This window comes from Andrena cerasifolii, chromosome 9 (assembly GCF_050908995.1).
Source record: "Andrena cerasifolii isolate SP2316 chromosome 9, iyAndCera1_principal, whole genome shotgun sequence".
Classification (NCBI taxonomy): domain Eukaryota; kingdom Metazoa; phylum Arthropoda; class Insecta; order Hymenoptera; family Andrenidae; genus Andrena; species Andrena cerasifolii.
The window spans coordinates 5,626,127-5,641,749 of NC_135126.1; the positions used below are offsets into that span (position 1 = coordinate 5,626,127).

The 15,623-nt window shown below is 49.0% G+C and overlaps 1 protein-coding gene across 1 annotated transcript in view; it reads right to left on the reverse strand.

Annotated features, from left to right (window-relative positions):
* Positions 1-15,623, reverse strand: part of LOC143373084 (uncharacterized) — a 74,607-nt gene that overhangs the window by 5,718 nt on the left and 53,266 nt on the right. The window contains exons 10-11 of the mRNA XM_076819965.1: positions 1,367-1,510; positions 1,064-1,204 (exon numbers count right to left, since the gene is read on the reverse strand). Of these exons, the coding sequence (XP_076676080.1) occupies positions 1,064-1,204; positions 1,367-1,510 (285 nt within the window). The remainder of the gene's footprint in view (positions 1-1,063; positions 1,205-1,366; positions 1,511-15,623) is intronic.

The window sequence follows — 15,623 nt, forward strand, 5'->3', positions numbered from 1 at the left end:
GCGTAATTACGCGATAAACAGCTGTAGTTCTCGGTATACCATAGTATTGGATGAAATTGATTAAGACCACCGAATTTAACGTTACCCTTACGTCAAATCACGCCAACAAGAGGTCACCCTGAGGATTTTATTTAAAAAGAAGGAAACTTCATAGTGTTAAAAAACTTTTTAGGCTGTATTTGTACATCTATAAAAAATCTTCTATTATCCTCAAAGATGTACAAATACAGCCTAAAAAGTTTGTTAACACTATGAAGTTTAGGTACTTCTTCAGAAACACAGTCCATTAAGGGGTCTCCCTACTTTGACGGCCTGAAAAGCAGCGCGATATTTGGGATTTTTTTTAAGAGAGACCCTCAAATTATATTAATTGAAAATTTGATGCCTATATTTATACATATCTAAGTAACATTTAAAACAAAATTTAATTAAAGAGAAGGTTACCTAAAACTTTAAACGCGTTTTTCTCAAAACGATGTTTTTCGAATTGATTAGCACGATATCTCAAAAACTAATCACCCAATTTACCTCAAACTTGGTACATATCTTCAGTAGATGTCCTATTCTCGTTGTTACTAAAATTAAGTCGGTTTTTGCAAAAATAGGCCTTTGCGACTTAAAAAATCAGCGAATTTTTTGCAGAAACCGATATCTGTCTTAGACGCTGCCATTTTTTTTTACTTTTCAGTATTTCTCACTTAATCTACTTCAGACGATAGCCACGCACATACAGATTACACCAATTGTCCTATTTTCTATTTCAGACAACTACAACGGCTGATTTTATGCTAACAATGCGCATATGATTTTTCTAAGGCGCTCTATTTGAAGCACCACAACTCCGGATGCAACCCCTATTTTTGCATACAATTTTTTTTTCACATTCTCTAAAGATAGATAAATAAAGCCGCGAAGCTGGAAGTAAGTATAATTAATAGTTTTGTTTGAAAAAATTCCCAAAGTTCGCAATCATTTTTCGCCCGCCAGGGTAGGGAGACCCCTTAAGTATGACTCCTTACGTCTCTCCCACGGGAAATAAGTACTCGTTAATTCGATCGATTACCTCGACCGCCTCTTCGATCCTGGGGCTCGCCTCTTTGATAATTGGCGGAATCCTCTGCCTCGCTTCCGGCTTCGAGCGTGGTCGATCCTCGATCCTGCACGAAGGCCTAACGGGTCCCGTCGACTCATCCTCCGCTCTATCCTATCGTTTGACGGGACACATCGAATGGTATAGTGCCAGTGGGACGATGATCTTTATTAGAAGCGACGATACGCGCGCGCGTGTCTGCGTTACAAATCAAAGCGAGCGGTTCTATCGCGTTTCTATTAGCGAGCGACTCGCGGGGGGTTTCTGATCGATTACCTCGATCGTATCGTCCACTCTAGCCGGCTGCTGCTCTTTCCTAGCCTGCGGTACCATCCGTCTGCTCTCGGGCTTCGATCGCGGCCGATCCTCCGATTTCCGCGGCGATCTTATAGATCCGAGCGGCTTGTCCTCGGCCTTGTCCTTCCATACGGATTCGTAACGTAACGCTTTATTACGCAACCGTGGCGAGGTGGCTCGCAAATCCGTGACCATTTCCTCGGGAGGACAGTTACCGTGGGTGGAGAGAATACGGCGAGTTACTTAAGACTCGGTAATCCTCCAGTGGCTACATCGTTACTGTAGATATCCCTTCCACCCACGGCACACCGACAATCCAGACGAAAGAGGAGCGCCACGGGTTTGCGAATCGAGCAAATGCAAGCGAGAGATTTGTACTTTGGCGAGTAATTATAATGAGAGGCTGGATATGTTTGCAGGGAACGTCAATGTGTTTAGGTCTGGACTGCTTAGAGTTCCCAATGGTAGTATATGATAATTTCTTTTGGAGTCTACTTGCTCAGTTACCTATTCAATTCTTGATTTTGCTATGATGTCGTTATGAGTTACTGTTTATTTTATTCCTGGTGTTCTTGTGGTTTATAATCTCGGGTGCCGGAATGTATGTATCTACTTTGTTTTTCGTATTGTGGGATGAGGAACTCCTGGAAGAGGGAGCCCGGAATAAGAGGTCTCGGAGGGTCGGCTTTGGTGACATTGCACAGTGGGGAAATTTTGCGATTTTATCGCCAAAACTACAGGAACGAAATTTTTGAATTTTACAAATTTAATACAAATGTCAATTGAAGAACTATATCCACTTTCGTGGTGGAAACCTCAAAAAACTTGTTTTTAATATATAAAATTCGGCACTTTTACGGTCTAATATATGAGAAACTAAATTATCCGAAAAGCACCACCAGGAATTGAATCCATGCCTCGAAATTATTTTCAGATCTTTGGATAACACAATATAAGTGTTTGAAGCAACTTGAAAATCTGGATTAATTCTTTACGATCGGTCTAAGCATTTGATAGTCATATTAGTTCTTCAATTGACATTTGCATTTATTTTGTCGAATTGAAAAATGTATCTCTGTAGTTTTGGCCATAAAATCGCGAAATTTCCCCACTGTGCACTGGTAAGACGTCTGGCCAGTAACGCAGAGGACCCCGAAAATCTTGAGTTCGAGTTTTTCGTGGCTCCCGAACATATAGTATTACGAAACCTATTTCTACAATATTTGCAAACAAATGGGGTCTACTTCCGTAAAAGCAAAAAATAAATAAAGATAAGTGATGAGGAGGATATCCATCATTGGAGGGTAAATTAATTAATTACGCGGCGATCAAACGTCGACTCCCTCCATGTGATCGATTACCTCGATCGCGGCGTCCAGAGCCTGCTTCCTAATCGCGACGATCCTTTGCCCATTGTCTGGTCTCGATCTCGAGCGATCCTCGAGCTTGCACACGCGCCTGATCGGAGCGGGTATCTCGTACTCGAGCTTCTCCTTGCACCCGTACACCCCGATGCTGATCTTCGCCCCGGATTGGACATTCGGGAAGGGCTTGCATCGCCCGTTGTCCTGCTTCGTCCGATCGATCAGCCGTCGCCTCTCCACCGGGTTCAGGTTCAGCTGCTCGATTATCGCCCGTATGTTCGACGAGATGCTGCCCTCGCGGCGCGACACCACCATCCTGAACGGGGGGTGTCCTCTCCCCCCTCGACCGTCCCGTGATCACGCGAAACTCCCAGGGCACGGGGACCGTCGCGAAAACGTCATACGGCAGGAGGAACTCGATTTATCGATCGAGTCTCTGTAAAAGTTTCACGGGGCGTTGAAGCTGCTGTGCTCGTGAGCGCGTGACCGTTTCCAGAGTGTTAAGAACCTTGGGAATTACTTTTAGGAACGCTGCGTCCAGAGACGGAGCGGCGGGACCGTATGATAACGATCCCGGAGAAATTCTGTTCAATGGATGAAAACGGGGCGCGCGAACTTTCCAAGCAATTTGTCAACGTGACGCTTCCTCTCGGAGCCACTTTCGATCGTTAAACGCCGATTAATAGCCAGGGCCATTAGTCGGCCGATCCTCTCCGAAGCTTGATGGAGGAACAATCGCGCCCGCTCCTAATTGCGCTAACGAATCTCGGCCGCTCGGTCGCCTAGTTTTCGCGGTTACGTATCGCTTTTCTCAGGATTTCACGCGCGCCTCCAGCTCCGTCCTCCTTTTCCCTGCCGCGGAGGATCCTCGATCGCTTCCCACGCGACCTTCCGCACACACCTCTCCCAACGAAATCACGAACTCGATTTCGATCGCAAGAGATAACCACGCCGACCCCGGGGAGAAGTCACGGGCACAATGCGCGTGCCATTTGTATCGCGCTGCCAGAGAAACGCTCCTCAGAGAACGCCGCGGATACCATCTGCCCTGGGCGAATTTAGAGAACGCTAAGATTTCCAATTCACGTAGACATTCTCCGTGAATCTGAAGAGAGATACGCTATGCAAATTGGAGCCGAAGGAGAGCTCGTTTCTAGAAAAGCAGCTCGGGACAACAGGTTCCCTTCGCGATCGCGTGACCCAAACTGCCCAGCCACGGCTCTCTGGGCGCTGAGACGTCTTCCACGGGCGTCTGTTTCTCCAGCGGACAGATAGTGTCGGTTTATACAAGGTCCAACTGACGCGCTGCGCCTCAGAGTTTCCTCTATAGCAGCATTGAAACCAAGCAAGATGGGAGTAAGAAGCATTTAATCTCTTTCTAGGAGACCACCGTTCACAGGCCACAGGGATGATGGACGGAAAGCAGAGTGAGGTCTGAAAGACCACGTCTTAACTCGATGGGATATCACCGTAAGGAATTTTTGCTATTATTGGGCAGGCCATAACGGTCACGAATTATAAACGTTCGCAACCAGAGAAACCTACCCGTAAGGTTGCCAGCAGCAAGCAACGCACCAGGAGAAAAACGGTCACCCATCTTTCCCTAATACGCGCCCCACGATGCTTAACTTCGGTGATCGAACGAGAACCGGTGTTTCCATCGCGGCCACTGCCGCTGGCTGGCTGACTTCTCCAGCGGACAAACATTTCCCAAGCTGAGATTCAGGCCAGAGACGTGCCCACGTCGATCGCCCACGATATTTACCCAACACCTCTCCGCGAATCCGCTGCGATTAAGAGTCGCAGAACTCGGTCGCGAGGTCGCGGGTCCAGCGGACCAAAACCGCAAAGCGGCTGGACTTAAAATTCGCGGCACCGAACACGATTTTAACCTGTTCCCCGTCCAAGTGGAATCGAGCGGCGGGGCAGTTTCGATAAGCTTTTCTAATGGCGCCGAGCGAGCGCCCGTTGCAGCGGCTCCCTTCTAACGGCGCTCGCAACACCTTCGATTATTGCAAAACCCCCTCGCTTCTGTAGTCGGTCACACCTATGCTACCACCTGCCCGCGCCGCTGCCTGTGTCCCGCTTGCATTCCAACCGGATACGTACGTAGGTACCCGGCGGAAATTGCGGAACGTAATAATTTTCCACGGCTGAAGAGAAAGTGACGCGGACCGGCCGCGACGGAGAAGAAAACTCGAACGGCTTGCGTAACCAGCAACAAACGACGTCCGTTCGATCGGGAGGGGTCAGGCCTGAACCGATTTTCTTCGGGGTGACTGGGGCTGCTTACTCGAACGGAAAATCACCGAGAAGCCTCGGCTGCGAGAAGTGCACGGGCCGCCGCGACGTTTATGGATCAGCTGATGGAAGGAATCGAGCGGAGACCAGGCGGTTACCTTTTTCGAAGGCTCGATGAATCACTCGGAGAGTTTTCGAGGGCTCTTTCACCTTGTACGGCGGCGCCTTAGCTACTGGAGGACGCGAGCTTTTCTGCTAGGGGTATCGATCAAACTTTCGTCGTCAGTGTCGAACACTTTGATAAGTTTGCAGTGTGCAATTGATGGAATATATACATTGACCCTTTCGTTAATCAGTTGCACGTCGACAAGTAGTTGTTTAGTTTATATAATATCTGTATAGTAAGCGAATTCTAGGTTGTAATAATAATATTAATAATAATAATATAGTTTGAAGCTACAGCTGGTGGTCTTCGTTCGAATAACCCGTTAGGTGGAAGGTGTTAATCGTTTGCATACTGGCAGAAGCTGGGAGTCAAGATGGATGAGCTATGCCGCTGCTCCGACTCGTGACCGAGTTAAAAGAAGCAGATAATTATCTCCGTAACAGCGATGTAGGTGATATGACGAAGTTAGAAAGTAGTGACACTGATTCATATAAATATGTAAATGGCTCTTCTGCGGCAGAGAAATGGGCAGATTTATTTAGCACGAAATCAGCTGGGACACATTCGTCTACTTTCGCGTGCAAGCCAGGGTAGGGTGGGTGTACACCGTTTGTGGCCACTGCACCGTTTTTGGCCATGTGCATAATTATCTTATTTTTAAACTGCTTGCAGATCATTATTATGTGAAGAATTTCACATGATAAATATTTTGTTCAGTATACCGCCAGAAATATAAGGTTACAGTGGCTCGCATTAATATTCGGACACTTTTTAAAATCGCATAACTTTTTTAGAATTGCTCCAAACAACTTGAGTTTTTGTGAGAAGCTAGCAGGATTAGTTTGCTAACTGACGCGTTTCGTCGTTTTGAAAGAAAATGTATTTGGTTGGAATAGCGAAAAGAATAGTAAAGGTCGATTTTTCAATCTTTTTTATGAAATTTTAGGCACGTATACAACTTACTGCAATCTACAAACGTTTTTTTTTTTAATTTTCATTACAAGCTCACAAAAAAAAAATTTAAAATCGACCTTTACTATTCTTTTCGCTATTCCAACCAAATACATTTTTTTTTCAAAACCATAAAACGCGTCAGTTAGGAAACTAATCCTTCTAGCTTCTAAAAAAAAACTCAAGTTGTTTGGACCAATTCTAAAAAAGTTACGCGATTTTAAAAAGTATAGAATATTAATGCGAGTCACTGTACATGCGTTCTTATAATCGAGAATGCAAGCACAGAGGGTGTTTGGAAAAGGAGTGCGAACCACACCGAAGCAGTTCTTCGGCGCGAGTCAACCACCGTACAGGAAGCACACTCCACAAATCAGGGTCACGCAACACCCCCAGCCGCGGGATCTCGTTACCAAGGAAATTATCGACTAAACATACCCCCCCCGAACGCTCATTATCATCCAGCGATTAAATCAATACTACACCCAACCACTTTAACAGCCAGCAACACGAGAATTGAGGAGGCGGAAGCAGAAAATGGTAGCAATTTTTCGCTAGCTTCCGAGGTTTCGTGATCAAAGATTACCCGATTGCTAGCAACGTTTAACACGAAGGGGATAATAACAGCAGGCCGCGGCAGCGATTACAACGGTCCCTAGACGCATCGGTGCTCCACATCTCTGGCGATCAAAGGATCCCGGCGATCGGGCACCGTGAACGCGATCAAGATCGATTTCCACGTTGCTCGCGATCCACCGGTAGCCCTCCCCCTGTCGTTTATTTCCCTGGCGGCTGGCCAGTCGATCCCCTCTATCTTACTGTGCCATCATTCTAGATCTGCTTTATCGCCGGCCGTTCCCGCGCGCACCGTTACTCTTGCTCACGCGAGTCGAATCCGCGCGATTACGCGGGTCTCCCGTCTCCGCGGCGAGGATTTACTCGACGGGGCGAGTACGACCGTTCTGATCTCCTGACAGGACTCCTCCATTTTCGTATCGCGGCGCACGATAGAAATTTCGTCGGCTGTTACGCGCGCGGTGATCCGGACGAGATAATTCGCGGCGTCCGGTTCGGGACGAGGGAAATGACCGTCAGGCGGCTTTCACGGAAATGGAAAGCAAGGCAAATTGAGCGGACTGCAAGATAGAAACTGAAACTGATATCATTCACGAGGACTCTGTTGGGAAGCTCGCATTCCGGCGGTGGAATCGGTGGCAGAGTCGAGGGAAATCTGTTTGGGTATCGGCGAAAGTGTATCGATCTTCGACCAGCTGGGATCTTGTCCCTTGAGGCAAGTGTTTTATTATTATAATTATTATTAACGGGAAACCCTTTAGTGTACAGGGATAAAGAATTATTGCCATTACTACATAGAAGGATAAAAATAAGAGAAAGAAATAAAATATATATATATATAAAATAATAACACAAAATTTATTTAAGTCCTGTCCGAGGTGAACTGTTTCGTGGACGGAATAATGGACTAGCAAGGGGATGATATAAGATCGATGTCAGCGCTGAAAGGATAGTATCGATCGCAACGATTGCACGGGATCGGAATTTTCAACAACGAGACGCGCGCTGTGTGTCAGCAGGATGTTGGAAATCTGGCACGCCATGCCGAGCGTGCTCGCGTTTCCGTGGCATTGTCACGAAACACGGACGGAGGGAGAAAAAATACGCGGAAAGAGAGAGGACCGCGGCGGGGGAGGCCGAGAGAGGGCGAGAATGATCCGCGCGGATCGCGTGAAAACGCACGCACCGCGACGGATCGCGGGAGTGGACACTTTTCACGGAGCCGCTGTTATCGCATCAATGGCTTTGCAATCGATAACAGGTGGCAGGGGAGCTATAGTCGACGCGCTGGGGGTACGTCCAGGTGCCTGCTGTCTCTTACGTTGCACCTTGTGGATTATGAAAGAGTGGAAGCGCAAAGAAGGACAACTCTACGAGTGGGGACGAAAGCTAGCAACTCTTGAACGCCCGGAACCGTCCCAGAAATGAATGCAAGTGCAACAAAACTAAATGGGTTGAACTGGCCGCGTCTCGGCGGCGAGTTCCGCGGTTCCGTTTTCTTCTGTTTCTTCCCCCCACGACCTCGGTGTCGCGGTGGTCGCGTCCTCAAGAACTCGTTCCGAGCGAAAGAGAACTCGCCCCGCTAAGTGACACACGCGGCATACGATTCGAGGCTCGCCTAGTTCTCACGGCGCAGCGTTTCGTCAGAGCGCGGCTAATTGCGCGCAGTCCAAGACCGGATTTCAGCGGGCGGGCGATGCCGACGAACGTGCTCGTTTTCCTCCTTTCCACGTTTCGTTTTCGCTCCTCCAGCGGCCGTGAAACCTCGGCCCCACCGGGGGGTCCTGGGAAGACTCGAGGGACCCCTCCGCCCAGCTGATTAAAGCCAAGCGAATTAATCCGAGGCGCCTTCCTACCACCTGCTTCCTTCCGGCAATAGCAATTCCTCTACCCGCGCGCGTGCTAAAAGGAAAGTGACCCACCCTCGTGGCTGGGGATTCACCCGATGCCAACAACTACAGTGGGGGTGCGTCGATTTTTTGGTAACGATTTCACACGCAGCTGACGCTAATGCCAAGATTTCTGATAGCGGTCTAGTAATTAGCAAAAGCAAAGGGATCGTTAAGTGCTCTGTGGATGGATTCTCCATCGGTCCCCGGTAACTGATGCATCGCACTATCATGGCCGTAGTTTCTTTTTTCCAGGATTTCCACGGTCTATCGACTTCGCTTGCAAAATGGCTCAATTTCAACGAGCTCCGATGGCGCAAACCGCGATGTCTCCCTGGTATGTATTACGGGAAAGTGAGCCGAAAGATGTTGGATGAGACATCTTGGTTGCTCCTTCGAACAAGAGACCGCGAGAAATCGGGTAAAACGAGCGCGAAAGGAACGGCCGAATGCGACTCGAGTTTTCCCTGTTTTCGGCGGCTGGCACCTGGCGTAGAAACTTTCACCGCTTAGATTTATCGGCGCCAATAAAGAAATCAGTTTGGGAACTGCCGGTGCGTGCTTTCACCGAGCCCTCTAAATCGAGGGGCCGTAAGTTCCGAATCCTCTGCTCCATTTTCGTTTCGGTGAACGTTACCGCCGAGCGTGGCCTTTCACGGTCCGTACCCGTTCCAAGCTTTCGCGCGAGAAAATGCAAGCAACTCGGAGGAGCGCAGGACGCAGAACGAATCTCGGTCTTATAAATATTTAAATCGCAGCCGAAGCGGCCGGCACGCAGCGGCGATAAACCGCGGCGGAGTCAACGACATCGGCGAGCCACGGGAAACGATCGTTTCGTCCGTTTCCGCGTCGCTGAACCCTTTCGGGGAGCAACGCAACAAAACGGCCCCGGGCCCGTTCGGGGAACACGGCGATCGCTAATACGAGATACGACCGATTTCGCGACTCCTTCGCGACCCACCCGGAAGGCGGGAATTACGCGGGCAGCCGAGCAAACAGCGAGGAGGAAGACGGAGGCAAGTAACGAGGAGATATCGTTGCGTAACGCTCGTTTCCGAAAACAACGAGTGGAAAATTAGCGCGTGCGCAGAGAGACACATCGATGGGGCAAAAAGAAAAAAACCGGGAGAAACAGTTGCGAGAGTTTGGAAAAAAAGGAGGAAGAAGCAGGGGAAGCGGCCGTTCCGTCGAGCGCGTACGTTTACTGAAGCGAAGGAAGAGGAAGCGCGAAGGAGGAAGCATGCTAATTTCCATCGTCGCGTCGGCTCGTGCCGACATCGAGAGTCGTTTATCTGTCTTCTGGGGCCGACCGATCGACTCGGTCTGATTGCCAAACACGACGAACCTTTCTGCTCCAGGCAGCAGGATGCAACGATCCTACAGCGAAACAAACGCTGCCCCGACACGTTCGACGATTCTGCTCTATTCTGCGAGCCACGATTTGGGGGGCAGAGTTTCGATGAATTTTACTACGGCCGGAGAAGAATTATTCTATCGACGAATTGGAGGGAAAGTGCGGGGACTATAAATCGTCTGTGATTCCCGGTTCTTATTATCCCTTGGTCACGCGCTCGAGAGGCTTCTTGGGCGATTAACTTAATTATTGTATTATCGTTCGAGAATGGGAAAGCGTGTTGTAGCGATCTATCGGCGGTGTCGTGAAGGGAACGAGACAGAGAGATAAGTACGTGTTCGTTAAAAGCAAGCAAATACGGACAATATCTGGAGTTGTCGATTAGATTTGTGGCGATATCTCCTTACTCGTCGCAAGAGAGTATTTCTACCGATCACGCTCTCTGAGTAGTTCCTCGGTTACCGATTCCTATGAATACCTATTTCGTCCTACCTCCTAGCATCCCCGAGTTTAAGGCAGCGTCTGCTGGTACTGCTAGTCTGCAGCGAGCCTTGCTGAAGAGTCCACTAGCAGGCCCAGAATGAAACCCACTCTTTTTCTACCTTTTCTCCTTGTGTTCCACCTTCTAATCTTTCTAGTCCCACGCGTACTCCAAAGATTATTCAGCGACTGGCTCGAGTACCGAAGAAGGAATTGAGGCTTATCGTAATCAGCGCAGGGAGATTTTGAAAGCCCAAGGCGCGGTATCTACGATTCAATGGTCCGACAATCTGAAGCACGTTTCTTAAAACTTGAAGGCATTTATCGAACCCTCCTGGCGGTCGCAGGAAATTAATTCGCGAACCAAGTTACACTGAAACCACGCACCAGGACCCGACCTTCAGTAAACTCCCGTCGATACCGCTCGCGAGAACGTCACAAACGCCGACCACTGCTCCTCGAACAGCCGCTGGGAACTTGCCGATCGGGACACCCAGGTCGAACGAGCTGCTCCGCGAGTACCACGGAGCGGTTCCACAGGTGAGATGATCGCGGTCCCGGTCGAAGCGACGTGGGTATCGCGTGCTGGCCGACTGCGAACGCTGGCTTCGCGCTGGGCCTCCTCGACCTTCGGTGTTCGCCGAGGATCGATCGGAGAGCATGCGTACGGTCGAACGAGAAGCCCCTTTCGGGCGAAGCCAGGAGAGATAGAGGCGGAGAGAGATATGCCTGCTGGCACGCGTGCCATGCGCGGAAAACGCGTCGTAGTACTGGCGAGTCGCGAGCAATTCTTCCTCCTCGGCCTGCTCGCTCGGCTCGCTGGCCCTCGCCAGGTAGAAGTGGCAATGCCGGTCGTGGAGGTAGCGCGCAGGTGACAGGGACGTAATCGACCGATCGAGAGCCACGAGAGAGAAGCGCGTTAACCGATTCGGGTTTCCACGAGTCTGTTCAAACGACCTTTCCCTGTGCGGTAGCTAGAAGGGATATAGGTAGCGAGGAGGTCGTACAAGCTTGTGAGAGTCTCAAAGTGGTAATTCGCTTCGAAATTTTAGAGCGAGAGGTCTGAAAACCTTATCTATCTCTAATAATTTATTTATTTATTTATTTATTTCCACGTGAACGGGTAAGACCCATAAATAATAATAATAATAATAACCTCCCGCAAAAATTCCAAACCTCTTATTTGGAATCCTCAAAGCTGTAAACTTTGGGACTTCCACAGCTTTTACGACCTCGCTATATCCCTCCCATCTAGTTACTACACCAAAACTACTCTGAAAATATTACCCAACTTGGAATGTAAGTAGAGCACTTAAACATATCAGGCTCTACTTCTCTCAGCGGCGGTAATTCGTGTTTAGGGGTTGGAAAACTATTTACTCGAATGTCCTTCCTATGTGGGTGTAAATAGAAAGTGCCAGGAGTCTCTGAAGCGATCGCGCGCGTGTAATGGGTCGTTCGAGTTTCGCAGTATTTACGGCTATCTGGTTTCCAGTTGATCGAAGCACGAGGATCGAGGAAGTGGGACTCCTGTTAGCGACACTGAACACTGTACTCGCATCTTCTCGCATGCGTCACGGGAGATGTCCCCGCGTAATGGACGAGTATATAAAGGGACCAGGCAAGGGAGCTGGCGGACGCAAGGCGAATCCTCTCCCGGCACGCCGCTGAAGACTAATGACCCCTGACAAGAGGAGAAGAGGGACGACGAACGGATCGAGGAGACTGATCTACGAGGAATCGGACAGGCAGCGGTAACGGTGCTACCAATCTTGCTGCTTGCCAGCTGTTCGGCTCGAGCACCGCCGCGAAACCTCCGCTTCCCCTTCCTCCGCCTTGCCCTCTCACCTAGACATTCACTTCGCCCTGACAAAACGTTTCGACACACCGCGAAAACGTAACAGAAGCGGCGGCATTTTTCGCCGCGACGCGTGCTGCTGTTGCTTTCTAAAAAAAAAAAAACGAGGGCCCTTCCGAGGAGCTCTAACTGACATCAAATGCTGGTGGTCATTAGTCAAGCGTCCTGAGTGTCAGGCGGACTTGGGGCAGCACCGATTCACGGGGAAGTTTGAAATAGTTTGATACGGAATACTAAAAAGTGAAATATTTCCATAAGCAAGTGCGGTTTGAAAATAGTATTTCATTCAATGCTTAAATCGGGAGCAAATACTATTTACTATTTACACTCGGATTTCAATATAGGAAATAGGGGTGCAAAATAGAATGTTGCTCGCTACCTTCGACTGCATATATTCCGGTAAATATTTCTTGCAAGAATTTCTGAACGCAGGTATGTACGTTTACACACATTGTTTGTGTTCTTAGTCAGTCGTTATCTGAAATACTATTTCCTTATATTTCAATGAAATACTTCAAGAAATACTGTACACTTGCATATAATTCACAGTAGTATTTGTATGAGTTAGTACATATTAAAATATATATTTGAAACGCTATTTCTTTATGTAACTACTATTTCAAAGAGAAGTTTACTTGTCCCATCCTAAATCACTCGGAGAAATAAAAATATTTACCTATTTCAAAAATCTATTTACCCTACACCGATTAGCCAGCAGCACGCGAGAGTTCTTCATCAAAGAGAAGGAGGTGACGAATCGGAGATCGCCTCGACTAATAAAATGCTAATCCAATTCGCGACCTCCTCGTCTACCCATGCCCAGCACAGTTCAACTTCAGGGATCTAACGCGAAGCAGTGCTTTCCTTGCCTCGTAGCCCAATCCGGGTATCGTTTTATTTTCACCGCGCGCTTCGAGATCCCTTGCGCGACGGTGCTGACCTATCGCAACCGTTCCTCCGCATCTCCTTGCCCACTTCCTTTCCCGAATCCTCCGAGTGTCGCGGCGCGCAGCGCTCGGCTTGCCATCTCCTTGCTATCAGCGTCCACCGCGGGGAAGCACCTTCGGCGGACAAGCGCGCGTGTCTTTCGGCTCGCGACCGACGGTTCCGTAATCCGCGGGGTCGCGTGGTCTCTCGGTGAAACCACCGCGAATTTCGGAATATCCTGTCGCAACGGATCGTGACGGGCGTTATAAAATCCGCGGGATAGGGTACCTTCGGAAGCTTGAAATTCGAGGGAACCCGGTGGGACGTGCTCGTCGACATTCGCCAGCCGATTTGTTGGCTAAACAGAGACGGAGGATTTTATCCGTCGCCATAACGGTACAGTCCTCCGCGGCAAGGATTTGTAAGGATTCCACGGCCTTGCTGGCATTACGGGGACGAAAGCAACGCGGCGCAATAAATGCCACGCAAATACCAAACTGGCTTACGGGCGATCCGCGGAGATCACGCGCGAAATGTCAAGAGCCTTACGCCCGACGTAACAAGCCACTTGCGAACCGCCCGTCCATTATTCGACGGTCGATCGAATTATTCGCGGACGATCGAACGGGGACACCTGGGGAAATCTGATCGCGCGGACCCGTTAGGGTTTCTCGGGATCTATGGGCGACCGAGTCGTTGAACCGCGGACCCACGCTGAGATCATCGTTGATCCTACAACGGGGAAGACGAACGAGCTATCGCAGAAATAATTCGGCGAAGTTCGACGGCCCGGCGTAAAGTCGAAGCTAGTAGAGGCAGACTGCCAGTGGACAGACACGGAGTTGCTCTTTGCAAGTGGTTTGGAGGCGAAGTTTCGAGGGAATCGACTCCCGTCAAGACTACGTCCGGTCACGCAAGGCTGTCAGGCCGGCAGAAGGTAAAAAAATTCATCGCAAATCCAAGCGTTTTCTAGTTGCACAAGCGTTTACTCGCTCGAACGGAGTCGCAAACTTAGCGGTCTTGTAAGAGTTTTTACGTAACGACGGAAGAAAGCTTAGCACGTGCTACTCAGAAAAATACTCGTCTGACCCGAGGTCATGCTCTAGCACTTGATATGCGAACTCAACTTTCCTCTTTGATGCACGAGTAACCAGGGCCCGATCTATGTAACTCTTCCACCGCTCCGGACAAAAATAATTTTCGCCGCCCTTTGTATTTAATTATTTTAAATTTTTGTCGGTGTTTGTTGAATAACAAAAGCTTTGCCGACCTTTTCGCCGCTTTTTCAAAATGTTTCACTTTTTTATGGGTTTCTATTGATTTTAATTCTCTACCGATTTTGCGCTCTGGGCAGTTACCCTGCTTGCGCCCCGCTAGATCGGGCCCTGTGGATAACACAGTATCGTCGATCAGTTAAAAGTTTCTGCAAGGCAGATCTAGTTGACCAGCGGAGTTGTTTAAAAAGCGAAACACAATTTGATTGTTTTAATTGCTCGATAAGTGTGAGTACCACAGTGTAGAATACTTCCATGCCAGAGTCACCGATGCTATTGTTAACGAGCAGTGTTGAATGCTTACATAAGGTGTCTCGTTACAGGCACCTGTAAACTATCTGCCGGTAAATTCCACGACTGCTAAATTGTTTTACCGACGTAGTCAGTGGCCTTGAATGTCGACGCGCTCAGGAGAGAAATCGCCACTGGCAATGGCCACGTGTCTGTTCTTTACCGACCGTTTCTACTTGGCGCGAGCGTTGAAAAACACTGTGCGACAAACAAGATGTATCATTGGAGACGCATCTGTCCTCGAACTTTTTCACTGACGAGGTGAGGAAGGAGCGATTCTGTGTGTAAAACTAAATGCTTAGTGTGGAATAAAGTATTTTCGTACCAGTTATTGCGTACCATGAATCACTTCCCAGCTTAAACTACCTAGCATCTGGATGAAAGAGCTATGAACGTTACTCGAGCAGACTTTTACAGTTTCAAAGCGTTACCGAGGAATACGAGAACTATAAATACTCTGAAGCGCAGCGCTACGACATTGATCAAACTTGGGAGAACGAGCTGCTGTGGAGGCCTCGGTACGACCTTGACAGCCACGACAATCCGAGTAGAAAGTACGCCCGTTCTTGCGCGATAACGTGCCGCGTACGGAGATAAAATTCTATAGAACTTCACGTTCGGATGGAAGAACTCGAAGATAAGGTTTCAGCAGGCTTGTTCTACAGGCGGTTCTAGGCGCACCGCGGGAACGACTTTACCATCCGCGGTAGAACATAGCCGACCTCTCCTTTCTCGATGAACCGAAAGCGAGCTAGGCTCCGAGCATTCGACTGCTCGATTCCACGTTGTAACGAGACTTCGGGCCAAGTAACGGTACAGCCTGTATTGCGTCCGACAACAGTGTCCTATTCACTCCGCGCTCACT